Source organism: Diceros bicornis, chromosome 22, assembly GCF_020826845.1.
Source record: "Diceros bicornis minor isolate mBicDic1 chromosome 22, mDicBic1.mat.cur, whole genome shotgun sequence".
Taxonomy (NCBI): domain Eukaryota; kingdom Metazoa; phylum Chordata; class Mammalia; order Perissodactyla; family Rhinocerotidae; genus Diceros; species Diceros bicornis.
The window spans coordinates 26,914,946-26,937,771 of NC_080761.1; the positions used below are offsets into that span (position 1 = coordinate 26,914,946).

The window sequence follows — 22,826 nt, forward strand, 5'->3', positions numbered from 1 at the left end:
TTCCTTCAAAAGCATGAAAAAGGGACAGGTAGCAGGATCCTCAAACACTATAACTTAACCTTGAATGGAGATGGCACAATAGCACAGAGAAAACGTGGATCGATTACTCTTCCTTACGGACCACAAGTTTAATCACTAGGGGGTTAGAAACCAAAGAATGTTGAAAATAGTATATGTAAAAATAAAGAGAGTTGTTCTCTAGTAATATTATCTTTTTATAGACTTTAAACAGAAAATGTTTTCCCATAGCAAATACAATCTACAGCATGAGTCCTGAATCTCAGACCCCTGTTGGAGTCTATTACCCACTATATTATTTCCCGGCATTTGATGAAAGTGAGAAGGGATGATGAAAATTTTGGCAGACTTTATAAAAGGCTGATCAATATTTTCCATTTCCCCATTTATGTGCCACTACAATTCACCAGCCAAGAGGACAAGTTACCTGGAGACAGCATGAGAGAGAAAGCCAAACAGACCCATAAGTCAAGGTAAAAAGAGAAGGCAAAAATTAATGGGAAGAAGCTGGAGGAAGGTTAGAAGCAGGACAACGAGCAGCTCGTAAAGAAGCTTGTGAAGCGACCACTACACCTATGATAAAGGTGGCAGAGTGAGAAAGTAGCCTACAACACCCAGCACCTGCCTAGCATTGTCAGCCTCAGTCTCCGCGTCACTGCCAACAATTCCTGGAGCCCTGGAAAGCAGAGGCTTCAAGTCCCAGACTCAATACCAAGAGGAAACCTAGAAGAGAACTTTGGAACTATGACCAGTTTCAACATCCGCCCACTCCCTCTCAGATCTGTCTTGGTAGGCTGCAAGCTGCTCATCAGAGCTGATGTTGACAGCTCAGGCTCCAGGCTCCCTGACATTGCTACGTTTTGGTGCCTTGCTTCCTGGGTCCCTACTTACCCCCAAGGACTTGAGAGTTAGCAGTAATGGAACAAATCTGTGCAGATCTAGGGGCAAAGCCAAATCTTAGCCGGGTGAATTACCAGCCCCTACCGACCTCCTAGCATGCTCTGCTGCGTTATGAGGAGGAGACTGTATCAGAGTCCATGGCTAAGTTTCTTCAACTAAATTAAACAGAGATTGGATATGGTGTAGATTTAAGAACATCAAAGCCAAACCATCACACAACCAAGGAATCAGGAAACAGCCATAAGGCCAGAATTAGAAATGTGGACATCAGAATTCATAAGAAGCCAAAAGAACAATAAAGAATGAGGTCCGGAATGCTGAAGACCCAAGTTAGGTTTCCTGGAAAGGAAAGGAGAATCAGGAGCAGTTGCTAAGGATCTAGCTTCTTATACAGATAGGAGACTAAGGAGACAGATCTCCAGTAAGAACAGCTCCTGTGGCTTGCAAGGACCTGGCTGCATCTGCTAAAGTCTCCTATACTTGATTCTTCCTCATGAGTTTACCCCATGAGCCACTCAATCGGCCCATTTTCCCATACAATTGGGTAAGAGTGGATGTTTATTAAATTTGCTTCTGGAATACCCACAGGCCCCATCTACCACACAGACCCCGTCTACCACACAGCCCCCATCGGCACGTAAACTAATGACCAAAAGCAAGAGGACAGCCTTCTGTGAAGCTCCAGTGGACATGGCCGTGCAAAGAAGGGCCATCAGATGAGTCTTTGGCCTAATGAGACACACACTTGATGAGGGTTACCTCTAGGAAGGGCAAGGACAAATATGAGACTAGTGCATCAAAAAAGACTTTATATGTGATGTTTTATTTATTTAAAAAAAATAAAATTTGGAGTTTAAAATGTGAATTATAAATTTTATGCAATGGAAATAAATTATGTTATGTTATACCCAGTGCTTCTGTATATTTTTTAGTGTATGGAAATAAAAAAAAACCAAAAAAATGATAAGAGGAGGGGAGGAAGGACAAGGAGTGTAGAAGACAGAGGGGAGGACCAGAGGGGAATACAAGAGGGGGTGGGGGTAGGGTGAGCTCAATAGGAGTGAAAGGGAAGAAAGGAGGAAACCTTCATGTTGAAAGGCTCCGTGAGGCTATCAGTGCACCCAGTGGTAAAACCAGTGGACACTGCAACCCAGCTCACCAGAGGTCCTTGCAAGTACCCAAACTAAAGGAAGAATGAAGAAGTTCTAGAAGCCATGAATATAGAGACAGACATTCTTAGAATCCAGGGAAAGACCCAGAGAAGTCCTTCTAGGAACAGTGCTACCCAAGGCTCCAAGGGAGAGAAGAGAATTATAGTCCACAGGTAATTGATGTTCTCAGAATCCCAGGGACCTGGTAACCATCCGAACTTCTCATCAGACGTTTTGAATTCATTCATATAGTCTAGCACGGCAGTGTTTCTCTGGCTTTAGTGTAGAAGCCAATGAAAAAAGAGAGTTCACTTTACAGTTAAATTCTGAATCAACTTGTCGGGAAATTGACCTTTGCTATGATGGAGTACCTATACCACATTTATATTTCTGAAACAGAAAGGCAGTAAACACACCACCTGGTGACAGCCTACCTGTTGTGCTAGAAGCACAAAAATCCATTGCCTTTTGATGTAAGAAAGAAAACTGGAGTTTTTTTCTCGTAAGACTTGAATATCCAATAGCAAGACTAACAGCTTATAAAATTTTCAATGTTGGAGAGAAAAAAAAAAAAATTCCAAACATGTATTGATTGTTTCCTTTCATTAACTGAACAGTGGCAATGGAGGAGGATTCATAACTCAGGCAAAATACATCCTCTCATTAATCCCAGCTGCTTAATTAAATCGACTGAAAGGTTCTAATTTTATTGCGTCTTTTCAGATACTTACATTCACTTATTGGGAAAGGAAGATTTTAGATGGTTAAAGTCATATTTGGTTGAATTTCTTCAGAAGAAACCGTCTTACTACAAAAGGGATTGCCTGAGACAGTCTACTGACAGATTCCCTCCCCCTACTTTTTAAGGCTGTCAGAGAACAAAGCAATCATACACAGTGGGACTGATTTCTATAAGCCACATATGATGAAAAGAAGAAAGGTTAGCCTCCTCACTCGATAGTCACACTTCAGTCCCTGGGGAAGGTGGAATTTTAACACAACAGCTGGCCAGCAGAAAATTACCACATTAAGAAAACACATTTACATATCCCTTTCTGGAACAGAAAGTAATTCAAAGTAGCAAAGAAAAAAGTGACACATTTCAAAGCAATACAATAAAGGGATACAGAAAGCTATACAAGGTCAACAAAGGAATATCAGAACCTAGAGGTCACTCAAGACATGACTTCAATGAATTTGTGGTTATATTTAAGCATTAGAAAGTTTTATTTCTGGGAAGGAGAAAACAAAATTGAATAAAGTGAGGATCCTTGGGAAGTGTTTGCATATGAGGACTAGTTTGAATGTAAAACAGTTTCTCCCTCCATAATCAATAGATGACTTTTTGCCCCCACCAACCACTATACTACCACATTATTTGACCCATCTAATATTCTATTTTTACCTCTTTATCTGAAAAGGCAAATCTTAAACACACTTATATGTTTTTTAAATATTATAGGAGATGAATGTTCCATCTTGAGATACACATGAAATTGGATCCCCAATCTCACATTCAGTGAGGAGCCCTAAGAGGTTATAAATCCTCTAGAGGCTTATGTTTCACAATCATATCTCCTTCTGATTTTCAGTTTCTGCTGAACTCCTGCCCACACTCAGGTCTCACCCCTCACAACCCCTCTAGTCTCTTTACTAATCACCAATCCATTTAAACAGCCTTTTTTCCTAACTTTCCCAAAGCATTGCATACTCTTGGCACGCGGGTATATAACACACTTTATGGAAGGTCTGAAACCATGCTGGAAATTATTACCCCACACACCCAATAATATAAAATATAGTAGCTTATTTTATGCTGCTTAGTTAAATGAAAAATGATATAAAATTATATGCAAACTCTGATTTTGTTAACATTACCCATGAGGTTTCTTCCCTCAGGAAACATACAAAGGAAGGAAATGTACAAAAGTGTTAATAGCAGTTAACTTAAGGTAACAAAATTATCATTCATTTTTTTTTCTTCCCCTTCCCCCAAATTTTCCACATCTTCTTTGATGCACTTGCCTCTCTACATGCAGAAGTGAGTGGCCTTTTCTTCCAGCCCCCATACCTTTGGGTTTCCTTTTTATGTTTATAAAGGAATGTCATCTCTGCCCTGGCTTAGTGAACTGTTTCAAGCCTGTGGCTCTGTGCTTTCCCGTCTGCAAAGAAGTGCATTTCAGGTACTTATCAGAGATGACCTCTAACTCTTTACTGCTCAATATTTTGCACAAGTTCAGTTGAAAATGAATGGTACAAATGGAGAATGGCCTGGAGGTTCTTTTCCTTTATAGAATTATACTTTGACAAAACGCCAACAATGAGGGGCGTTCTATAAAGCACTCCAATATAATTCAGCAGCAGTCACTGTGGGGCATTTGAGGAAATTGATCATCAGAGCTCAAAATATCCTCTTTATGAGTACCTGTGAGAAAATTTACTTCTCTCTTCTTAGGGACACTAAGAAATTTCATTTTTAAAAATCATGTAACCAAATGAGATATTCCTCTTTGCCCTGGTCGCTGGGAAGCCCAGAGCCAAATTTTCGTTCCACAGGCACACATTTTCTATACCCAACTTTGCCTTATTTCTCTTTCCCCTTAGATCTCATTATATTTTGTATTCTTATTTTTTTAATTGTCTTAAAGTCTTTATGAAACAAGACAGTTATAAGAAAAAGCACTTGCCTTAATGTTAAAAAAGAAAACAAATTTGAAAAAATGCCCATGGAATGATGGAAGCATATGATCAGAACTTCCTTTCATTCCTCAGTGAAAAAGATAGCCAGCATCTTCTTTGGCAAAATGACACGGATAAAGGACAAGAAGACTACTTCTCCGACCTTCAATATTTTCTCTAAGAATCCTGGGCTATTTTCCATAAGAAAGCTGGATCTCTTTAAGAAGTTCTGAGCTAGCAAAATATTTTCATTAAACACATTCAAACAGTTTCTCTCTGTGGTTTGTCCCAGGAAAATGTGAGTGCATGAGAGTGCCTGATTGCTGTTTTACATCAGCATAAGCTCACATTAATATTCACTTTTTAGGAAAAGAGTGTAGATAAGGAAGAATTACATGAATTTCTCTTCCAGGTCCCTTCCACCCAGAGCAGTGATAGGCTCTAACTCAGCTTAGCTGGAGACAAGTCAACATGAGCTGCAGCCATTGCATACACCTCCAGTTGTATAAAAGTCATTGTGTGACTGTCATAATGCCTTAGTAATGCAGATGTCCCTTGGAACTCAGTATGAAGTATTAAGAGGGAATACCCTTAGGTATTAAGCATCAGAGGGAAGATATGTGCTTTCATGTTTAACACATTCTATGCAATATGATCCACAGCTGGCTTGTTTTCCCCACTCAATTTCTTTCCAGAAAAACTCCCATCCCTTTTTGTTGAGATGGAGCTGTACCTTGTCACAGGGTTGCTCTGTGCAGCCTCAGTTGTGACTAATGCCCTTCCCCACAAAAATAAGCCCTCAGAAGACAACTATATTACCGTGAGCAACAATAGTTAAATGGAATGAGTTCTTCCCGTGAGCCTAGAACCCTGTAAAGCCCTTGACTAACAATCTCATTATTCCTCACCACCAACCTTCAAGGTAGGTCTAGCCCCATTTTCATGCTGAGGCTCAGACCACTGAGTAACTTGTCCAGGGTCACACAGCTGACAGAAACAGGATTCAAATTCAGATCTGTCCATCTCCCAAATATACGCACTTAAAATGACTTGATTGGGACTCCACTTGTCCAGAAGAGCAGAAAGTCTAAATTCTGTTTCCAGGGGCCTGCTCACCTCAATAGATCTAAGAACTCCCCAAGTGCTTCCTCACGGACGAAGGATCTGTCAGTCCTTCTTGCTCCCAGTGAGCCCCTAGAGCCAAAACTTAGACATGCTCCTTTGATCCCACAAGATCATAATAGCTTCCAACGGAAGACAGCTGCTTTCAAAAACAAAAGTAGGCCAGAAACTTGGTGTTATGGACTCTCTCTCTGTCTCAGTTTTTTCTCCTGAAAAATGGGGATAACAAGTGCACCCACTTATGAGAATTCAATGCATTCATACAAGTAAAGCACTTAGAACGGTGCCTGGCATATAATAAATGCTCAGGAATCGTTAGCTACTATTGTTAATAATAATGACATTTATCATTGTTGTTGTTGTTATTATCAGCAGCTTTCATGTAAAAGAAAGGCAAAGAGATTACAGGAACGGGTGGGCCCAGGATTAGAATGATGGAAGGCAGTGGTTCTCCACCCTGCCTGCATATTCAAATCCCCTGGAGAGAGGGTTGAGATTTTGGTCCCTTCCTTCCAGGAGGATCACTAAAGTCCTTATGCAGATTTACTTACTCCTACTCCCTTCTTCCCCTATGATTTTAAATTCTGAATATCAACACACTGTCACTGGATACTCCAGGAAAACCACTGACAATCACTTATCTGTACATTCTCTCTTTGGAGCCAGATGAAACGCTATAAGGGATAGATAGGACAAGAAGTATCTCCATACACTAGCTGAAGAAAGTGAGGCTCAGAAAGAGATAAGGAGCTTTCCCAAGGACACAGAGCTCATGAGTTGCAGAGCCTAGAGTCATTTCCCAGGTTTTGAATCCAAATGCCAGCACAGGTCACATCACATTAAAGTGATGAAAACAGAAAATGTTGCAAAGCCATCCCAGAGTCAAATAAGCCCCCTCTGCGACACCCTTTGAAAATATATTCTTTCTTTCTTAAACAAAGTAACCAGAGTCACCCTCTAGACAAGCAGAGAGGATATTAATTACAATTTGGACAGCATTTTTATTACCAACAGGGGCCAGAAAGCCTTCTAACACACACATTCACACACGCATACATACTCACACACACACTCCCACCTGTTACTTACTCAGCTGTTTAATAACGGGACGAGTTCAGGCAATTTAAAATTTTATCTAGGGGCTGAAAACTTCACATTGGAATTATTAAACACCACTGCTTATTATCCTCCGCGCTCCTGCACTCAAAGGTCCTGCAGAGCCTGGGGAGGAGCAAGAAGTTTCAGGAGAGCCACTTTCTAGAATGTGTGCCTCATCACACCAGGAGAGTAAAGTCTCTTTCCACTCTGAAATCCCATGTTGCTTTGACAAAGGCCATTCTTCCTTTCCTTTATCAAACATGGGCACCTCACCATTTCTCCTTGGAGGGCACCCCTGAACTCTGGGAGAGCACGCCAGGTTCCGGTGGAATGGCTCTCCTGGTGCCTCTCAGAACTAATCTAGATCTGTGAGCTGCATGCAGCTCTGTGAGAATGGCTATGGGCTCTGGACCCAGAAACCAGCGCTTGTTACCACCAACAGGAGCCTCTCCAGGCTGCATGTACGGGACAGATGTGCACCCCCAGTGCTCACCCATCAGAGTTTATACCTTAAGAATAGGTCTTGTTCCACATAATCTATATCAATGAACAAGTACCACAGATCACATTCAGTGGTTAAAATTACACACAGTTTAACCCCACTGTTAACTTCTTTCCATAAAGCAACTTTAGTACAATATAGGTGTCTCTTGTTGTCCAGTTCCAGACTCTATGCTGCCAAGTTACACAAGGATTCCAGTACGAAGTGTCACATCTATGAGAGGTTTATGCTACATGCTCCAAAGAACGGACTTCGTGAAGGCTTCAAATATTTTGGGTCTGAGTTCTGATTCCAGTAGGAATTTCAGTAGGTTATAGAAGGTACAGTCAGTACAGGCTGGGTACAGATTACCCTCATTAATCACTTACTGCCCTTTAAGTGTGTGCATGATGGAGCTTCCCAATGTGGGCTCCACGGTTGTGGTCCCAAACACTACCGGAATGTCAATGCAGCTAGAAAGACTGAGCCAAGTCTTAAAATGTTAAAAACAGCAAAAGGAAGGCAAAGTTACATGACAAACAAATAGTGATGTTTTGTAATCCCCAACCCTACTGGATATGACAACATGTATATAAAGGGAAAAATTTCATAGACCTCCCTCCCACATGATACTAGCAACCAAGGTCAAAGGTAAGCTGTGAGAAAACACATGACTGTAGCAGGGGGTTCTGAGTGAGAAGAGGGGGTGATGAGCTCACAGAGACAGGTGGGGGCAGGAGGCTCCAAGTGTCCATACTAAGGGGCTTAGCTTTGGAAGGAAAGACACTGGAAATTTCTCAGCAAGAGTAATGTGTACGACAGGGAAAGTTGAGAAGATGAATTTGGCAGTCTAATTATAAATAAATGTCACAAACCATCACAGTCTCTTATTCAATCCAAATAAGTCAAAGATTCCCATCATACCCCCAAGAATTAAAAAAAAATAAAATAAAATAACAAGGGAGTATTTTGGGAGAATAACACAAAGGGCCCTCCAAAAATCCAGATAACCAGAAAAGGCACAGTCAACCTGCAGCTGGGATTGTAAACCCAACACGCACACTGCCAAGTCTAGATATAGGACAAGTATTTATAGCTGAGCAAGATTTAAATGGCCAGTAACTCTTCTTTCCAGATTAAGGAAATAAAGATTCTAATGAAACAGCTACCCTATCTGACAGGGTATCAGACCTGTGAGTAGAAATAGACGAACTGAAGCCAGTTCAGATCAGAGTCAAAGGAAACGGGAAGAGACTTTGACCTGACGATAAATAGTTCCTGTTTTCACCTTCAATTTCCAAATAATCCTTGTTGCAATATTTCCAATAATTTCTCCAGTGAATCTTCCCCTGAAGTGGATTTGATTTGAGAAAATAATATTAGATCTACAAGGTACAGTTCCATTTCTCTTTATATCCTACGATTTTTTTCCTTGGGCAGAACCTCCCGAGATTTCTTGAGAAAGCCAGGCAGAAGTCAGGGCAGAGATTGGGGGATGGAAGGAAAAAATAGGAAAATAAGCAACTTTATTGGATGTGATTAAAATTTCCTTGCAAATACAGAAAAAGAAATTATAACTACTACAAATTATAAGTACTGCTTTTTTTTCCTTCAAGTTATTAACGAAATTTCTAACTACTGCACTCTGCCATAAGATCCTAATCAAAACAACAGAGGGAGATAGGACGGTTTCATTTCTCTCTTCAAGGAATCTTCTCTAAGATTCCAAGTTTTACCTGAGGTGAGCCAGTTTGGTTTTGTCATGATAACACAAACGCTACTTGGTGTTTCTTGTTTTGTTCTGTCATTTTATTTCTGCCTTGCTCCAAAGAAAGATGCTAGATGGAGGCCAGCTCTAAGTATGGCCATTTGGGAGAAAAGAATAAGAAACTATAAAAATTTACAGTGTGCCTTTTTAAGGCATGAGACATAGAGTTCATCAAGAGATCTCACTTAGATTTCATCTAGCCACGTTTAGTATTAACGCCAATCTTTCTGTCTGTGAGATTTAGAACTCGAACAATCCAGGGATACAGGCTTAAACTCAATAAGGACTCTGATCTGTGTCTGAACTTCTCCACACTGCTTCAGAGGAATTATTCTCCTGACAGTCAGTCCACAGTCTCCTCCTGGAGAGTTATGATGTCATGTTTGTAGAGTACTTTGAACGTTCTCAGAAGAAAGGCAGTGTGCAAATTCAAGACATTCTTCTCATACTATGTAAGACATAGGCAACATTTTTCTGTTTCATATTTAGAAAACTGCCCCTCTAGCCAGGAGAGCACTATGGAGTCACTATAAAAGGAAGAGAAGATCTTCCATGACCTTCACACATTTTCTGTTGAGTGTTTTGAATAGTCTTTGTGCCAGCCAGCCCTCTTTCCCTCATCTCTTTGTTCTTTCTTGGAGTCTCTGGCAAAGGGGAGGAAGAGAGGAACTAAGAAATATAAAGAGAGAAAACTAAACAACGATCCTTCCTCCTTGCAGTCACTTATTCCCAGAAAGGTGCCTCTCCAGAGTTCACCAAGAGAACCAAAACAACCTGAATAAAAGATCTGTTCAGATATTCCAATTCAATTTCACAAACACAGCAGGCCCTACAAGTATTTAAACCATAATTTTTGCCCTCAAGGAGCTTACTTCTTATAACAAGAAAAGAATAAGTTTTGATTGCAGAGAAGGATATTGTTGATATTGGGGTGTTATGGTTAAGAAGGTAGAAGACAAGTATTACATTCAGTAGAAGTCTCAGGGATGTCTCATTTCCCAAGCCCCCTCATCCCAATCCCAATCCTTCCCCCTCTCCATCTCTATCTACACAAGACCTCTGATCTGTGCTTCCAAATGGCCTTCCATTATCTTCTTCCCAAAGCAAATCCAAGTCAATTTAGGAACAAGGTCTGATTGGGGTCATTAACCATCAATTGTCCTTCAATCTGGGTCAATAACCATGAACTGTCCTTCAACTCTAGAAGGAAACTTCACCCAAAGGGTAAAACTTTTTATTTCCCTCACATGCGAGAATTGTCCATCCAGAAAAACAATCAGACCTAGAAAATTGCTGTGACAAGCACACTTTCTAAGAGAGCTCAATTTCTCTTGGGATGAGGAAAATAATTCTTCAGATCGCAAGAGAATTCTAATTTGTATCAGGTGTTAAGTCCTTGCCCACCATGGTTTAGCAAAACAACCACAACCCGCATTTTGTTATCCTATCAGATGATCAGCTGAAATCACTATTCCTTTATGTTCAAAAACATACTTTCCCACACAACTTATTCAAGGGCTCCTTTAAGATCTCAGCGGAAGACCCAGATCTTGCTAAAAGTGCTTCTCCAATTACAATGGAATCCCCTTAACTCTTTGATCTGTCTATCCATTTATTCCAGACTTCTGACTCGAGGAATCATTAAGTGGTCCTTCCTCTTTTAGATGGCAAACTCTGTCATGCCTCATAATTGAGTGGGCACTCGATAAATGAATGCTATAGTGCTCTGAGGAATAATACACTTCCTATTGGCAGTAAATCCAAGAGAAACTTCCTTAGAAGGACTGTCAATTACCACTTAACAAGCCTGAATTTTGGCTCCTGTAGAAAAAGCAAACAAAACAATAACAACTCATTCCCCAACAGCAGCCACATTGCTATCTGGTTACTGCCCTCCAGTCACCTGGCACGCAGCTGGTCCCACAGAAGGTGCTCAACAAGTCCTTGTGGGTAGATTGATTCGTAAAGGCATGAGACTGGTGATATGTAATCCATCACTGATAGGGAGATGCCAGCTGGGTTCCTAACAGTCTGGCTGTGCAGAGCTCTGACCTCCCATGGTCCTTGGCTCTCTTACAGCTGAACAAATCTAGTTGCATGTGAGATGCTAGGCCAGGAGCAGGATGCAGAGAAAGGACGGGGAGGCGGTTCTGGAACACTGGCAGAGTATTTGCTCTTGTTTCTTCTGTAGCAGCCACCACAACATCCCTGTCCTCCTAAGGGTGAAGTCTACTCAAACTTTACCCACAGTTTTCCTTCTATACTACCCTGGGCCGGGCCAGAGCTTCAGGCTTGACACCAAGTGAGTCACAGTTAGAAGGTGAATCACCTGGGAAGCTTAAAAATGCTCACGCCCAAGCCCCATTTCCAGACTTTGTTATTGAATTGGTCTACAGTAGAACTCCAGTGCTGATCTTCTTAAAAGCTCTCCAGGGGATTTTAATGTGCAGGCAGGGTGGAGAACCACTGCCTATCATTGTTCCAACTCTGGGCCCATCCATCCCTGTGATCCCTTTGCCTCTTTTTTATATGGGAACTGTTGATGATAACAATAACAATAAATGTCATTATCATTAACAATAGTAGCTAACAATTCTTGAACATTCATTATATGTCAGGCATTGTTTTGGTTTACTTGTATGACTGCATTGAATTCTCATAAGAGGTATGTGTGCTTGCTATCCCATTTTTCAGGTGAAAAAACTGAGGCTTAGGGGTTAAAAAATGTGCCTAAAATTTCACATCTAGTAAGTGACAAAGCCATGAACGCAGAAAGACTGGCTCCAGCACCTTCTCTCTTAAGGCTTAACCTACACTGTCTCTGCATTCATTCAATGCACAAAGGCTTTCAGGTACCACATGGGTGCACTCTGGATCCTGTACAGACATAATCACCTTCTCAGATAGTCATATTTCTAAACATACATATCTGATCCCATTGTCCCTTGATCAAAAACCTTTGATGGCTTACTAACTGCTCATGGGATAAAAATCCAAACAATATGCAAATACCTTCCTCAGTTGTACTCTTTAGTTCCAGCTTAAGCCACTCTACCCTCCAACAATTCTGAATTACTTGCAGCTCCTTCATCCACCATAGAACCCTGAAAGCAAGTTTGAGAACCAGGACTCCCCTCCACACTCCAGATACAGTCGTGATCAGCATTAGAACTCCTCATAAATGTTTCTAAAACAATTTAGAGTTGCTAAGACAAAACCTTCTCAAAGAGCCAGGTTGGAAGGAAGCATATCCATTGAGAAACTCAGCCCTTCAAGAAATGCGAGCTGAAGTGTAACAGGAATTTAAACTACACACAGAACCAAGTCAGAAAACATTCACCACATCGACTATCCACTTCCACAGAACTCCTAAAAGTTTAAAAATGGAATTATCATGGTGAAATGAGATATACTTAAAGAGCTTGCTGCATTACTCATAACTTACAGATTAAAATTCTTATGTCCTAATAAGCATTTATGCTTAGCTAGCTCAGTAGGGGCCGCAAAGCTCCCATTTCCACAGAAACTCGCGTTGTAAGAGTATTTTAAATACTATAGCACTGCATTCTAAAATCTCTTGAAAATTCCATTTATGACAAATGAAAACAATCAAATCTGGGGCCAGGATCATATGAATTAATCAGAGTTTCTGGAAAGTGTAGAAGTGGTCAAGCACTTCATTCCTGTATTGAAAAACAAGCAAAACAAAATCTAACACTTTGCAAAATAAAGGATACCTATGAGTTCACAGTGCAGCCCGAATGTGGATAGCCTACCTTGGCCGGCTTCCATTTAAATGTAATCTACTTCTGGTTTGCTTTACATCTCCCAAGTCTGTAAGTCTACCCACTGCCCTCTGATACTGCACTACACCTGTCACCGACTGGACAAAACTCAGTTTGTGCCTTCTTTGTTCAAATAGAGAACATCTTTCTATTGGGCCATCCAAGTTCCAAATAATGTCTTCTTACCCTGCTCCAGATAAAAAACTCACACATTACAGAACCATCCGACTTCTCATCATTCTAGCCCAGGACGTCTCAACTATGGCACCACTGACATTTTGGACCAGATAGATGATTCTTTGTTGTGGAGGGCTGTCCTGAGCACTGTAGGATGTTCAGCAGCAGCCCTGGGCTCTACCCCCTAAATGCCATTAGTACCTCTCCCCAAGGTTTGACAACTAAAAATGTCTCGAGACATTGCCAAATGTTCACTGGGGGGGGCAAAATCGCTCCCAGTTGAGAACCACTGGTCTAACCTCAGACTCAACCCATTTTGGAGTTTCACTCTAACTCTTTACCACATTTGGCCATATTTTCACTTTCTGAAATTGCTCAAAAGCAGTCTGCAAAATAGTCTTTGGCCTTGGTATTTCAGAAAATGTGTTCTTATTAGATTGTAACCCTCAATAGGGGTTCATTTATAATAAGTCCTCATTGAGCATTTGATTTGGGGCTGAGGTGGAGAGTTGACTTGGCCAAGATGCACAAGAAAGCAGTTAAGACAGTCCTTACTAATACCTGCATTCCTCTTCTAAATACCCTCCAGGAGGGGTTGGCACGTTACTTCCACTGAAAGGCCACATGTGGAGTTTTGCCCAATGCTTTACAGCAAGCACACCACTTGCCTCAAGAAGGCACCTCTATCACTTAGTTACTTGTTAGTAACAGAAAACTCAGTCCAAACTGGCTCAAGCAACAAAGGGAATTTTTGGTTCAGGTAAGTGAGAAGTCCTACAGAATGGCAGCTTTCAGGAGCAACTGACCTGGGCTCTGGCTCGAGGTCAAGTTTCGGTGCCTTTTCTCTGGTTCTCAGCCTCTTCAAGAGTCAGTTGGTCTTCAGATTGGCTTCCTTCATGGTGGCACAATAGTTACAGCAGTTCTGGCCTAACATCCATGAAGCACACTGCTTAGAGGAGAGTGTCTTTCTAACCACACAGAAGTCCTGAGCTTCATTATAACTGGATGGACTTGAGTAATGCGCTTAGGGCTGAAGCATCCGGTCACTGTGGCCAGGAGAAGGCCATAGGCTGACTGGGTGAGGCGCTTGAATCAATCACAGTGGCTGAGGGGGAAGTTATGCTGATGGGTTTAGAATAGTGGTTCTCAAAGTGTGTTCCCTGACCAGCAGCATCAGCATCACCTGGGAACCTGTGAGGAACCCACTCCAGACCTGCTGAATCAGAAACTCTGGGGTGGGGCCTAGCAATCTGTGATTTAACAAGCTCTCCAAAGGATTCTGATGGAAGCTCAAGTTTGTGACCCTCTGGTTTACACCAGCAGGCCCTACCCACAGAGCCTGGAGTGGGGTGAACCCATTCATTTCACTGGGCTGTCACACAATCAGAAAATGATGCAGTGGAAGCCTGGGAAGTCACCATCAAAATACTTGAGAAGGGGACACTTCATTCCACTTCTTACTTCCTATGGTGAGGCTATGGGGGAGAAAACACAGTAATCAGTAATCGAACTAGCAAATTGGTTTGAAGATTACTTCTGCTGCCCATATTTATTAGCTGTCAACATGAACCTCAGCATTTTCTATGGGCCCTAATGCACTCTCCCTGGAGAACACAGACAAATAAATGTATACATATTTGAGAGAAGTAAAGTGACTTGGCAGTTAAAACTGCATTGAAGAAGACATTCTCTAAGCAAGTTTCTTAATCATGGCTAATTAATCCTAAGAATCACATGGAGGAAGGCTACACCTACAGCTTCTTGGGCCCCACACCTGACCTACTGAATCAGGACCTCCAAGGGAGGGACCTAGGGGTCTGCACTTTCCGCAGATATTGCCAGGGATTCTTACAGATTGTGCATGCTTGGAAAACACTGTTCTAAGAGATATATCCAAAGGACTGGGGAGAGAAGTCCCTTGAAGGAATTCGGTGAATATTTCTGACTGCAAATAATACTTTCTTCCTCTCCTTTCTGTATGAATTCCCTCCCTACCAGTGTTTCTAACTGTTCTTCCTCTAGTCTTATTCTACCCTGCTTCCCAAATAAGTCATCCTTCATACCACTTCAAGCCAGAGGGAACTTTCTAAAACACACTGAATGTCAGGCCTCTGATCAAAACGCATCACAATAGCAGTTTCCTCCAACGAAGGCCAGGAAATGTGTTTACAGGGGAGCCCCTAGATTCATGTGTGTTACTGTCAATCCTCTAATCCTTGGAGGTGGTAGTAGGCTCATGGATACTTCTTTTTTATTTGCAAAAGTAAATTAACAAATAAGTAAATAAATAAAGAAAGCCATAATTGGACCAACGATAGCAATGTCAATACAATTCTATTACCTGAGGATATAATTAAATACATTTTAAAAAGGAAAGAAATAGAACATGTTAACAGTACCTCTGGGTACTGAAAGTATGCTTGTTAAAAAATTATTTTATTTCTCTCTGTATTTTATAATTACTCCATAGTGAATTATCTAACTTAATAAAATTACTAAAAATTAAAAAAAAAAATCCATCACAAGTCCTTGCCCTAGCCTACAGGATGAAATCCAAAGAGTCAGTATGACGTACAAATCGCCACCTAATCCAGTCCTGGCCTTTCTTCCTTAGCCTCACTTCCAACCATTAGCTCACTTGAGCCCCCCCCCCTTGAACCATCCTTGCATTCCCTTGAATACTTGATACTCTTTTGCCATTGTTCCCTCTGTTCACCATGGTCTTCCTTCCAGTGTATCATCAGTGTATTAGTCAGGTTAACGCGAGGTCCTGCTGAGGTAACAAAAGCTCAGCAGATGAAGACAACAAAGGCTTATTTCTCACTCACTATATGTTAAGAGTCACTAAGTTTTTTCTCTAAAGACCCAGATGGTAAATATTTCAGGCTTTGTGAGCAACATACGGTTTCTGTTGCATATTCGTCTTTTTGTGTGTAACCCTTTAAAAAATATGTAAACTCTTAAGTCACAGGCCATACTAAAACAGGCCCCTGGCCATTTGCTGACCTCTACTCTATGTGACCACTACCAGAGACATGTACACAGCAGAGAACTACTCAATCCAGTCATTCGGAAACCGGGCTAATGCAGCAGCCACCTCTTGAACATTTCTTGTCATCATGCAGACCAAAGGAGAGGGTCTCATCCAAGTAATTAAATGCTCCAGCCCGGAAGCGGCAACCTGTAACTTCTGCTCAAAAATAATTGGCCAACATTAGCCTTTCAGCCCCACCCAACCATAAAGGAGCTAGGAAGTGCAATCCTACCATGCGTCCACAAGTAAGGAGAATCAGAATTGGTTAGTAAAAATGATGACTCTCTTCAGCTCAAAGACAACTGCTCTGGAAAGCCTTTTCTGATACCCTCATCCCCCAGCCAGATTAGCCACTCTTTCCCTGTAATCTTATAGCAACCCTATATCATCTTGAGCAACCCTTGTGCTGTGCATAGGGTACTGCTACTTTTCTACTTCTACAACCAGATCCAGGGATGTTCAATGTGTGTTGCTTCAACAAACAAACGGATGTGGTGGATTGTGGAAGTGAATGGGATTGCCTATGCATTTCCCTAAAGGCTTCTGAATCCAGCAGTGTCAACCCCTCTGAGACCAGTTAGTTCAGCCACATCAGTCTCCACTCATAATCAACTTATCTTTTTGGTTATTCTGTTACTGTCTATATTAGTCAAATTAATTCCTTCTTATAACCCTTTTCTTCTAATAATCAACACTTTGCAGAGAGCTGGTCCTTGAGGCCACAAAGCACTTTGTTACTATGTGGATTGGTTTTGTCTCCAGTTTATAGGCCAAAAGGCAGGCACAGAGAAGCACAGTGATTTTCCCAAGTTACACAGCCAATCAGAAGTAGAGCCAAAAGTTATGCTTCCTTTTGATTCAGCAAAAAAAGCTACAGGATTGAACATAAAGCCACAGCTAAGTTTGCTAACAGTTTATATCCCATCAAGAGACAGAAAGCATAATACAAGTTTGCCAATGATAAGTCTATTATACCATGTCAGTGTTTATCTTGTAGTATACATTTATCTGAGTAAAATATTAAAAACAAGCCACATGACTGTTTACTAACGTTGTCCCTTTTAATATTAATTCCACTCATCCCATCTACCACCTTTCCTCTGCTGTAAAGTGACACAGCTCATTATCAGGTGGCCTTTCCAAACCTTGAGGACATGGAAGATGCCGTGCAGCTGTTTTATCATCACATCGTAATGCCTCTTAGGTGAACAACACGTACACGCACCTTCACTACCAAATTTCAATTCAGTTTCACATGCAACATGTGTGTGGCTGCTGCAGTTTGTATCACACATGTAATTACAGGGTGGGCAAAACAGCATTCAAAATGAGCTGTTGTGCAAGACTCCACCAATGCACAGAGCTAAGCCCCTTCGTGTTAATCAGACACAATCTGGATATCCTCTGGCCCCACCTAAGTATATCCTGACCTAGAATTTTCCTCTCCTGTCTCCTGGATACAGTAATTCCTAATAAACATCCCACCCCATGGCTAGCCTTGACGAACACCCAGGAGAACCAGGACAAGGAGAACACAGCGAGGCCGTGCCTACCACTTCTCATGTCACTGACAGCATAGCACCAGAGCACCGTCTTACTGAAACCAGCAGAGTTTGTCTTTTAAGATAAAAACAACTTTTAAAATATATGTAAACTCTTTAAGAAGGTGAAATAGCGCAGTGTGCCATCTGACTCTTGTTAGATATTTAACGGACCACAGCAGACAATGCACCTCAACCAGGGGAAAGTGTGCAAGGAAAGTGAAATACTCAAAAAGCAAATTACAGGCTCAGGTCTTGCCAGGCACAAAACAACAATCAATCCTTTATATAGGAGTCTTGCTTTTGCTTCCTTTTTTCTATCCTTAAGCCTTGTAGTAAAAGCATATCAAGAAGAATAAACCTGCCGGGTCCCCCTCCCCAAAACAAGAAAAGGTTAAGCTTTTAATTACAGGCCCTCAAACTATCATTTTGTGCAATTAGCAATTAACTATAATCGTTGATGAGAGAATGCAGAGCTGCGCTAGCAATTTCCCTCCTCCTCATCTCAGACTGGGTTATTTTAGTCCCCTTCTATTAGAGAGGACAAGCCACAACCGCGCGCGCGCTCTCTCGCTCTCTCGCTCTGTCTCTGTCTCTCTCTCTCTCACACACACACTCACTCACTTAAAGGCACACTTAATTTTTAGCAAAATGGCATCCCAGCGTGCGATGGAGACAGGCATCCCGAACCCCACATGACAGCAGACCAAACGTTTAGACCCCCTCCTCTTCGTCACTTTCAGCTGGAGAGGGGAGGCCCGAGGAAGACGCTACCTACCAGCCTCACAATACCAGCCTCTCTGGGGCGCAGGGGAGGGTGGTAGAGAGATGTTTGTTGCCCCTGGAAGCGACAAGTCCCCCGGGCTGCAAGCCCCACTAGTGGGAAGGCGGTGGCAAGAGCAGCAATAGTTGCATCAGCGTTAACTGCTGCTGCCGCCGCTGCTGCATTTACTGTTGGCGGCGGCCGGGAGGTACAGTAATGACTGTAGGGAGCGCACAGCTGCTGCGGCGGCAGGTTCCCTGGATCAGGAAATTAGGGCAAACACCGGGGATTGGAGGCGAGGGCGGCGCGCGAGCCAACCAGAGGCCGCCCCGGGCCCCCGTGAGCCCCGGGCGGACGCGCGGAGCAGCGGGGCCCCCGGAGCAGTCCGGGTGGCAGCGGCGGCCACGGCCACGGCCACTCAACACGCGCACGCTCACACTGGCACACACACACACCCGGCGCAGACACCTGGCTGCCCCGAGCTTATAAAAGGAGCGCGTAGAGGCGAAAGGAGGGCTGAAGCCGCCGCTCCCCTGCTCCCCGCTGACCACTCCCCCTCCTGCCCCCTCCTTGCTCCTCACCCCGCGCTCCAGCAGCCGCCAGTGTGGGTGCTCCGCGGCCGGCTCCTCTCTCCTCTGTCTTCTCCTCTGCTCTCGGCTCCCCACCCCCTCTCCCTCCCCTCCCCTCCTCTTCCCTCCTCTCCTCTGCAGCGCCTGCATTATTTTCCGCCCGCAGGCTCGGCTTGCACTGCTGCTGCAGCCCCGGGAGGTGGGTGGGTGGGTTGGCTGGTGGGGAGGAGATTGTGCAAGTTGTAGGGGAGGGGGGGAACCTCTTCTTCCCCGCTCCCTTTCCCCCTTCTAACTCCTTCCCCTCCTCCTTCCCCTCCCCCCTCCTCCCTCCCTGCCCCCACCTCCTTCCTCCTTTCCGAAGGGCTGGTAACTTGTTGTGCGGAGCGAGCGAGCGGCGGCGGCGGCGGCGGCGGCGGCGGCACCACCACCATCCAGGCGGGCACCATGGGCACGTCCGCGCGCTGGACGCTCTGGCTGCTGCTCGCGCTGTGCTGGGCGTCCCGGGAGATCGGCGCCACCGGAGCCGGTGAGTGACAACGCGTCCCTCCGCGGGCTGTTCGGACCCAGCCGGGGTACCAGGGGGCCCCGAGGCGCGGGGTTCCTTTTGCCCACCCCCCTCCTAGGAGGCGCCTCTCCGCTCTCCTCGCCTTCTTTCGCTCCCCACCCTGGTGGCGCCTCTGAGCTGACTGTCAGCGCTGCGACTACGGGGAGCCGGGCTTGGGGGACAGCGAGGTTTGGGGTGTCCTAAAGCCTTGCCTGAACTAGTCTTCATTCTCTTACACTCCCTTCCCCAAAGCCACTGCTTTGCCTCGTTTTTCATCCCGCTTGGCAGGGACTGGGGAATGTGGGCTTCTGAGCCATTGAACAATGGTTCTGTCTCGTCTGCCAGGCGGAGTGTTAGGAAGGAGGCAGAGGGCCGGGCCGGGCCAAGACGTGCGCGGCAGCCCCGGGCACGCTCCTCGGATTTCAGAGAGGGTGGGAGTGGACGTTGGAAGAGGGTGGGCGCCTCCGGGGACGCGGAGCGCCGGCCGGGGCAGGGAGTCCCCCGCGGCTGTGGGCGGCAGCCGGGAGGCTCCGCGGAGCCGCGAGAAGTGCGCAGCCTGCGCGCCCGGACTGCGACTCGCCGGGCGCCGAGCCGTCATTCTGGAGTGCAGGTTAGAGGGCGAGTGAGGCTTGAAATAAGACTCCCCTCTAGGTGTTTCTCCCCTCTCCTCTTTCCACCCCTCGGGCTGCGTTGGTAAACCTCTCGGGTTTACAACCAAGCTCGTCTTCGTATAGCTGAACGGGGGAGGGGAGTGGAACGAAGACTTTAATCAGGTTAGTTTGCTGATCCTCGTTCCCGGTGAGATTTCCTCGAGAGAAATTGAGTCCTAATCTAGTGACTGTAATTAGCCTTCATTCTAAACAATAGATCAAAGGGAGCAGCGCGAGAGCTGGTGTGTGGCTCTGGCTTGTTGGGAGGCGGTGGTGACTACTGTCCGGTCCCCAGGGTCTGCTGCGCTGGGCCTGGGAGCCTTGTCCTCAGCCACTCTCCCGCTTGGGGCCGCACAACTTTCCCGGGCAGGCGACAGGACGCCCTTGTAAGAGGATTCGGTCAGAGTCCTGGCGGGTCCCTGAAGTGATCTTGACATGACACCCAGGGACTTGCTCTCCAGCTCTAGGGAACTGGGGCAGAAAGCGGCCCCCGTCTTAAGTACCTGTTCCTGAGTCCCTAGCTCCTGTTGCCGGCTTAGGAGGCCCGCCCGCCTGCAGTCACGTGTCCCCTGAACTGAGAGCGAACTTTCAAGTGTGTGGTGAAACAGCCTCTCCCGCAACCCTTGGGGGTTTTCAGCCTCCAATGCCCCCTGCCCTTTGGTTCCGACTGTCCCGAGCGTGTGAAGCTGGGACGGGCTTTTCTGCCCTCTGCGATTGGCTGGCCGCCCGATCACGTTTAGGTTGATCACGTGTCTCCACCGACTTGCCACTTAGCAGCCGGTGAAGTGTTATCTTTACTCGAACGTAAAACACCGGACCAGCCTCCGACCGACTGTACTCTCAAATGCCTTTCTCTGCCTGGACGCCTTGAAAAAGACGTGTGTATCGTGAAGATGGCCTCTGATGTGTAACAAACCTAAGAACCTGGAAAAGCCCTGCCTACAAGTTTTCAGACTGGAACATTAATCGTTAATGGATGAGCAATACTAACTTATTAAACGATTTCTCAGAATAGTACTATGACTTGCATTATACTTTTCATAACATTTCAAAAGACTAAGATACACCAGAAACTACTAACTGGCCAGGAAGGTGGGAGAAAAGATTCATTTTTGCTGCATGTTCTTTTCATACTCTTTTAATTGAACATAACTTTCCATTGGAGGGTAACATTATCCTATAGAATGCTAGGAATGCACCTAAACTGTTGAAATGAGTTAGTTGAAGCCATATGTTCACCTTGCATTAGGTAGGTGAGGATCCCTTTTGGCCCCCTAGGTCACATATGAAATGTGTGACATGCCATGAACAGTGGAAAATAGAAGCCCATGCAAGACTTAAATTCTTCAAAGGAAAGGAGGCACATCCTTCTAAAGTGGAGGGAATTGGGGGTTGGCTGAGGCAATATTGACCCTAAGCCAACTCAGACTGGCTCTTGACTGAGGTTCAAGGCTCCAGGGCACGTGGGCTGACTTTCTGGCCCTGGTCTTCTACAGTGGCCCCTTCTCCCCAACCTCCAACTCCTCTCCTGATACACACTCATGATGCTGGTCTAAAATACTCGAGGACAGGACAGGTGTGCTCTAAGACTCTGGCAAGGAACTGAAGTCAGGCTAACAAGAGAAGTTAAAATTCAGTAGTGTAGTAGACCTGATTGCAAAACCCCTGAGAGTTCTAGGACAGTTTCCTCCAGCCTAGGTCATCAAGATTAGGATCTGGGGTACCATGTATTCGTTAAGGCCAGAGCCTAAAGGAACCAAGGTTTTGTGAGAGCTATTCAGCTATGGCTAGCAGCTAGCAAAAGAGTAGACAGAAACTTCTCTCATTATGGGGAGTGGGTTGGTCAGGGTGGCAGTACAAATAGACAATGAGGGGTAGGAGACCAGAAGGTTGGGGGGAAAAAAACCAGCTCATCCAGACAGTACTGAGGGAAGGTGTGACGATGGTAATCCTCATCTAAGTCACAGAATGAGCATGTTTGCAAGGACTCTTTAAAGGAGGGTCACCAAGCAAGACCTCATTGGCAGTGACAGCTTCTTGAAGTCTGGAGCAGCTTTGCTCCCCAAATCCCCCCATTGGCATTTAGCTATGTGCCCGTCCTGTCATTTTTTTTTTCTTTGCTTTTATTACTTGAGTTCTCAGATACCTAAAACATGTATAAAGGCCAAGTTCAGTACAGCTGCCAAATGTTAAGACTTCAGTAAAACAAACAGCATATTTTAATTATGGCAGCCTCCGTGCTCAAAAGAAGTGAAGACCTGATGGAAGTGTTTTTGCCTTCTATAAAATTGGATAACTATAAACTCAATTTCACTTGAGTTATTTTGTTACAACTCTAGAAGAGGTGAAAAGTAGTTACAAGCCCCCCGGTTCCAGGAGGAGTATCAGACTGGTAAGACTTAACGAGAACTCCTGGAGTAGAACTCCTGGAGTAGAACGTGGCCATGAGATCAACGGAGCAGAGAGCCCCCAGCCATAGCTTTGGGTTTGATCCAAAGACCAGAAGACTTGGAGCACAACAGAGAAATAGAGATAACTGATGTTAT

At 44.3% G+C, this 22,826-nt stretch overlaps 1 protein-coding gene and 1 long non-coding RNA gene across 10 annotated transcripts in view; one reads left to right on the plus strand and one right to left on the minus strand.

Annotated features, from left to right (window-relative positions):
• The window catches only part of LOC131420031 (uncharacterized), a 128,937-nt gene extending 109,774 nt beyond the window's left edge, over positions 1-19,163 (minus strand). For 3 of the 7 annotated variants that reach the window (XR_009223442.1, XR_009223443.1, XR_009223441.1), the window contains exons 1-2: positions 18,533-18,820; positions 13,986-14,654 (exon numbers count right to left, since the gene is read on the minus strand). This is a non-coding gene — a long non-coding RNA (uncharacterized LOC131420031). Of the gene's footprint in view, positions 1-13,985; positions 14,655-18,532; positions 18,821-19,098 lie in introns of those variants that run through there. The other 4 variants (XR_009223444.1, XR_009223445.1, XR_009223446.1 and 1 more) reach the window with 3 other exon arrangements.
• Positions 19,164-19,356: 193 nt separating this feature from the next.
• The window catches only part of VLDLR (very low density lipoprotein receptor), a 29,817-nt gene continuing 26,347 nt past the window's right edge, over positions 19,357-22,826 (plus strand). The window contains exon 1 of one of the 3 annotated variants that reach the window (XM_058565728.1): positions 19,357-19,612. In XM_058565728.1, coding sequence (XP_058421711.1) covers positions 19,531-19,612 — 82 coding nt within the window. In that variant the 5' untranslated portion in view covers positions 19,357-19,530. The remainder of the gene's footprint in view (positions 19,613-22,826) is intronic. The other 2 variants (XM_058565729.1, XM_058565727.1) reach the window with 2 other exon arrangements.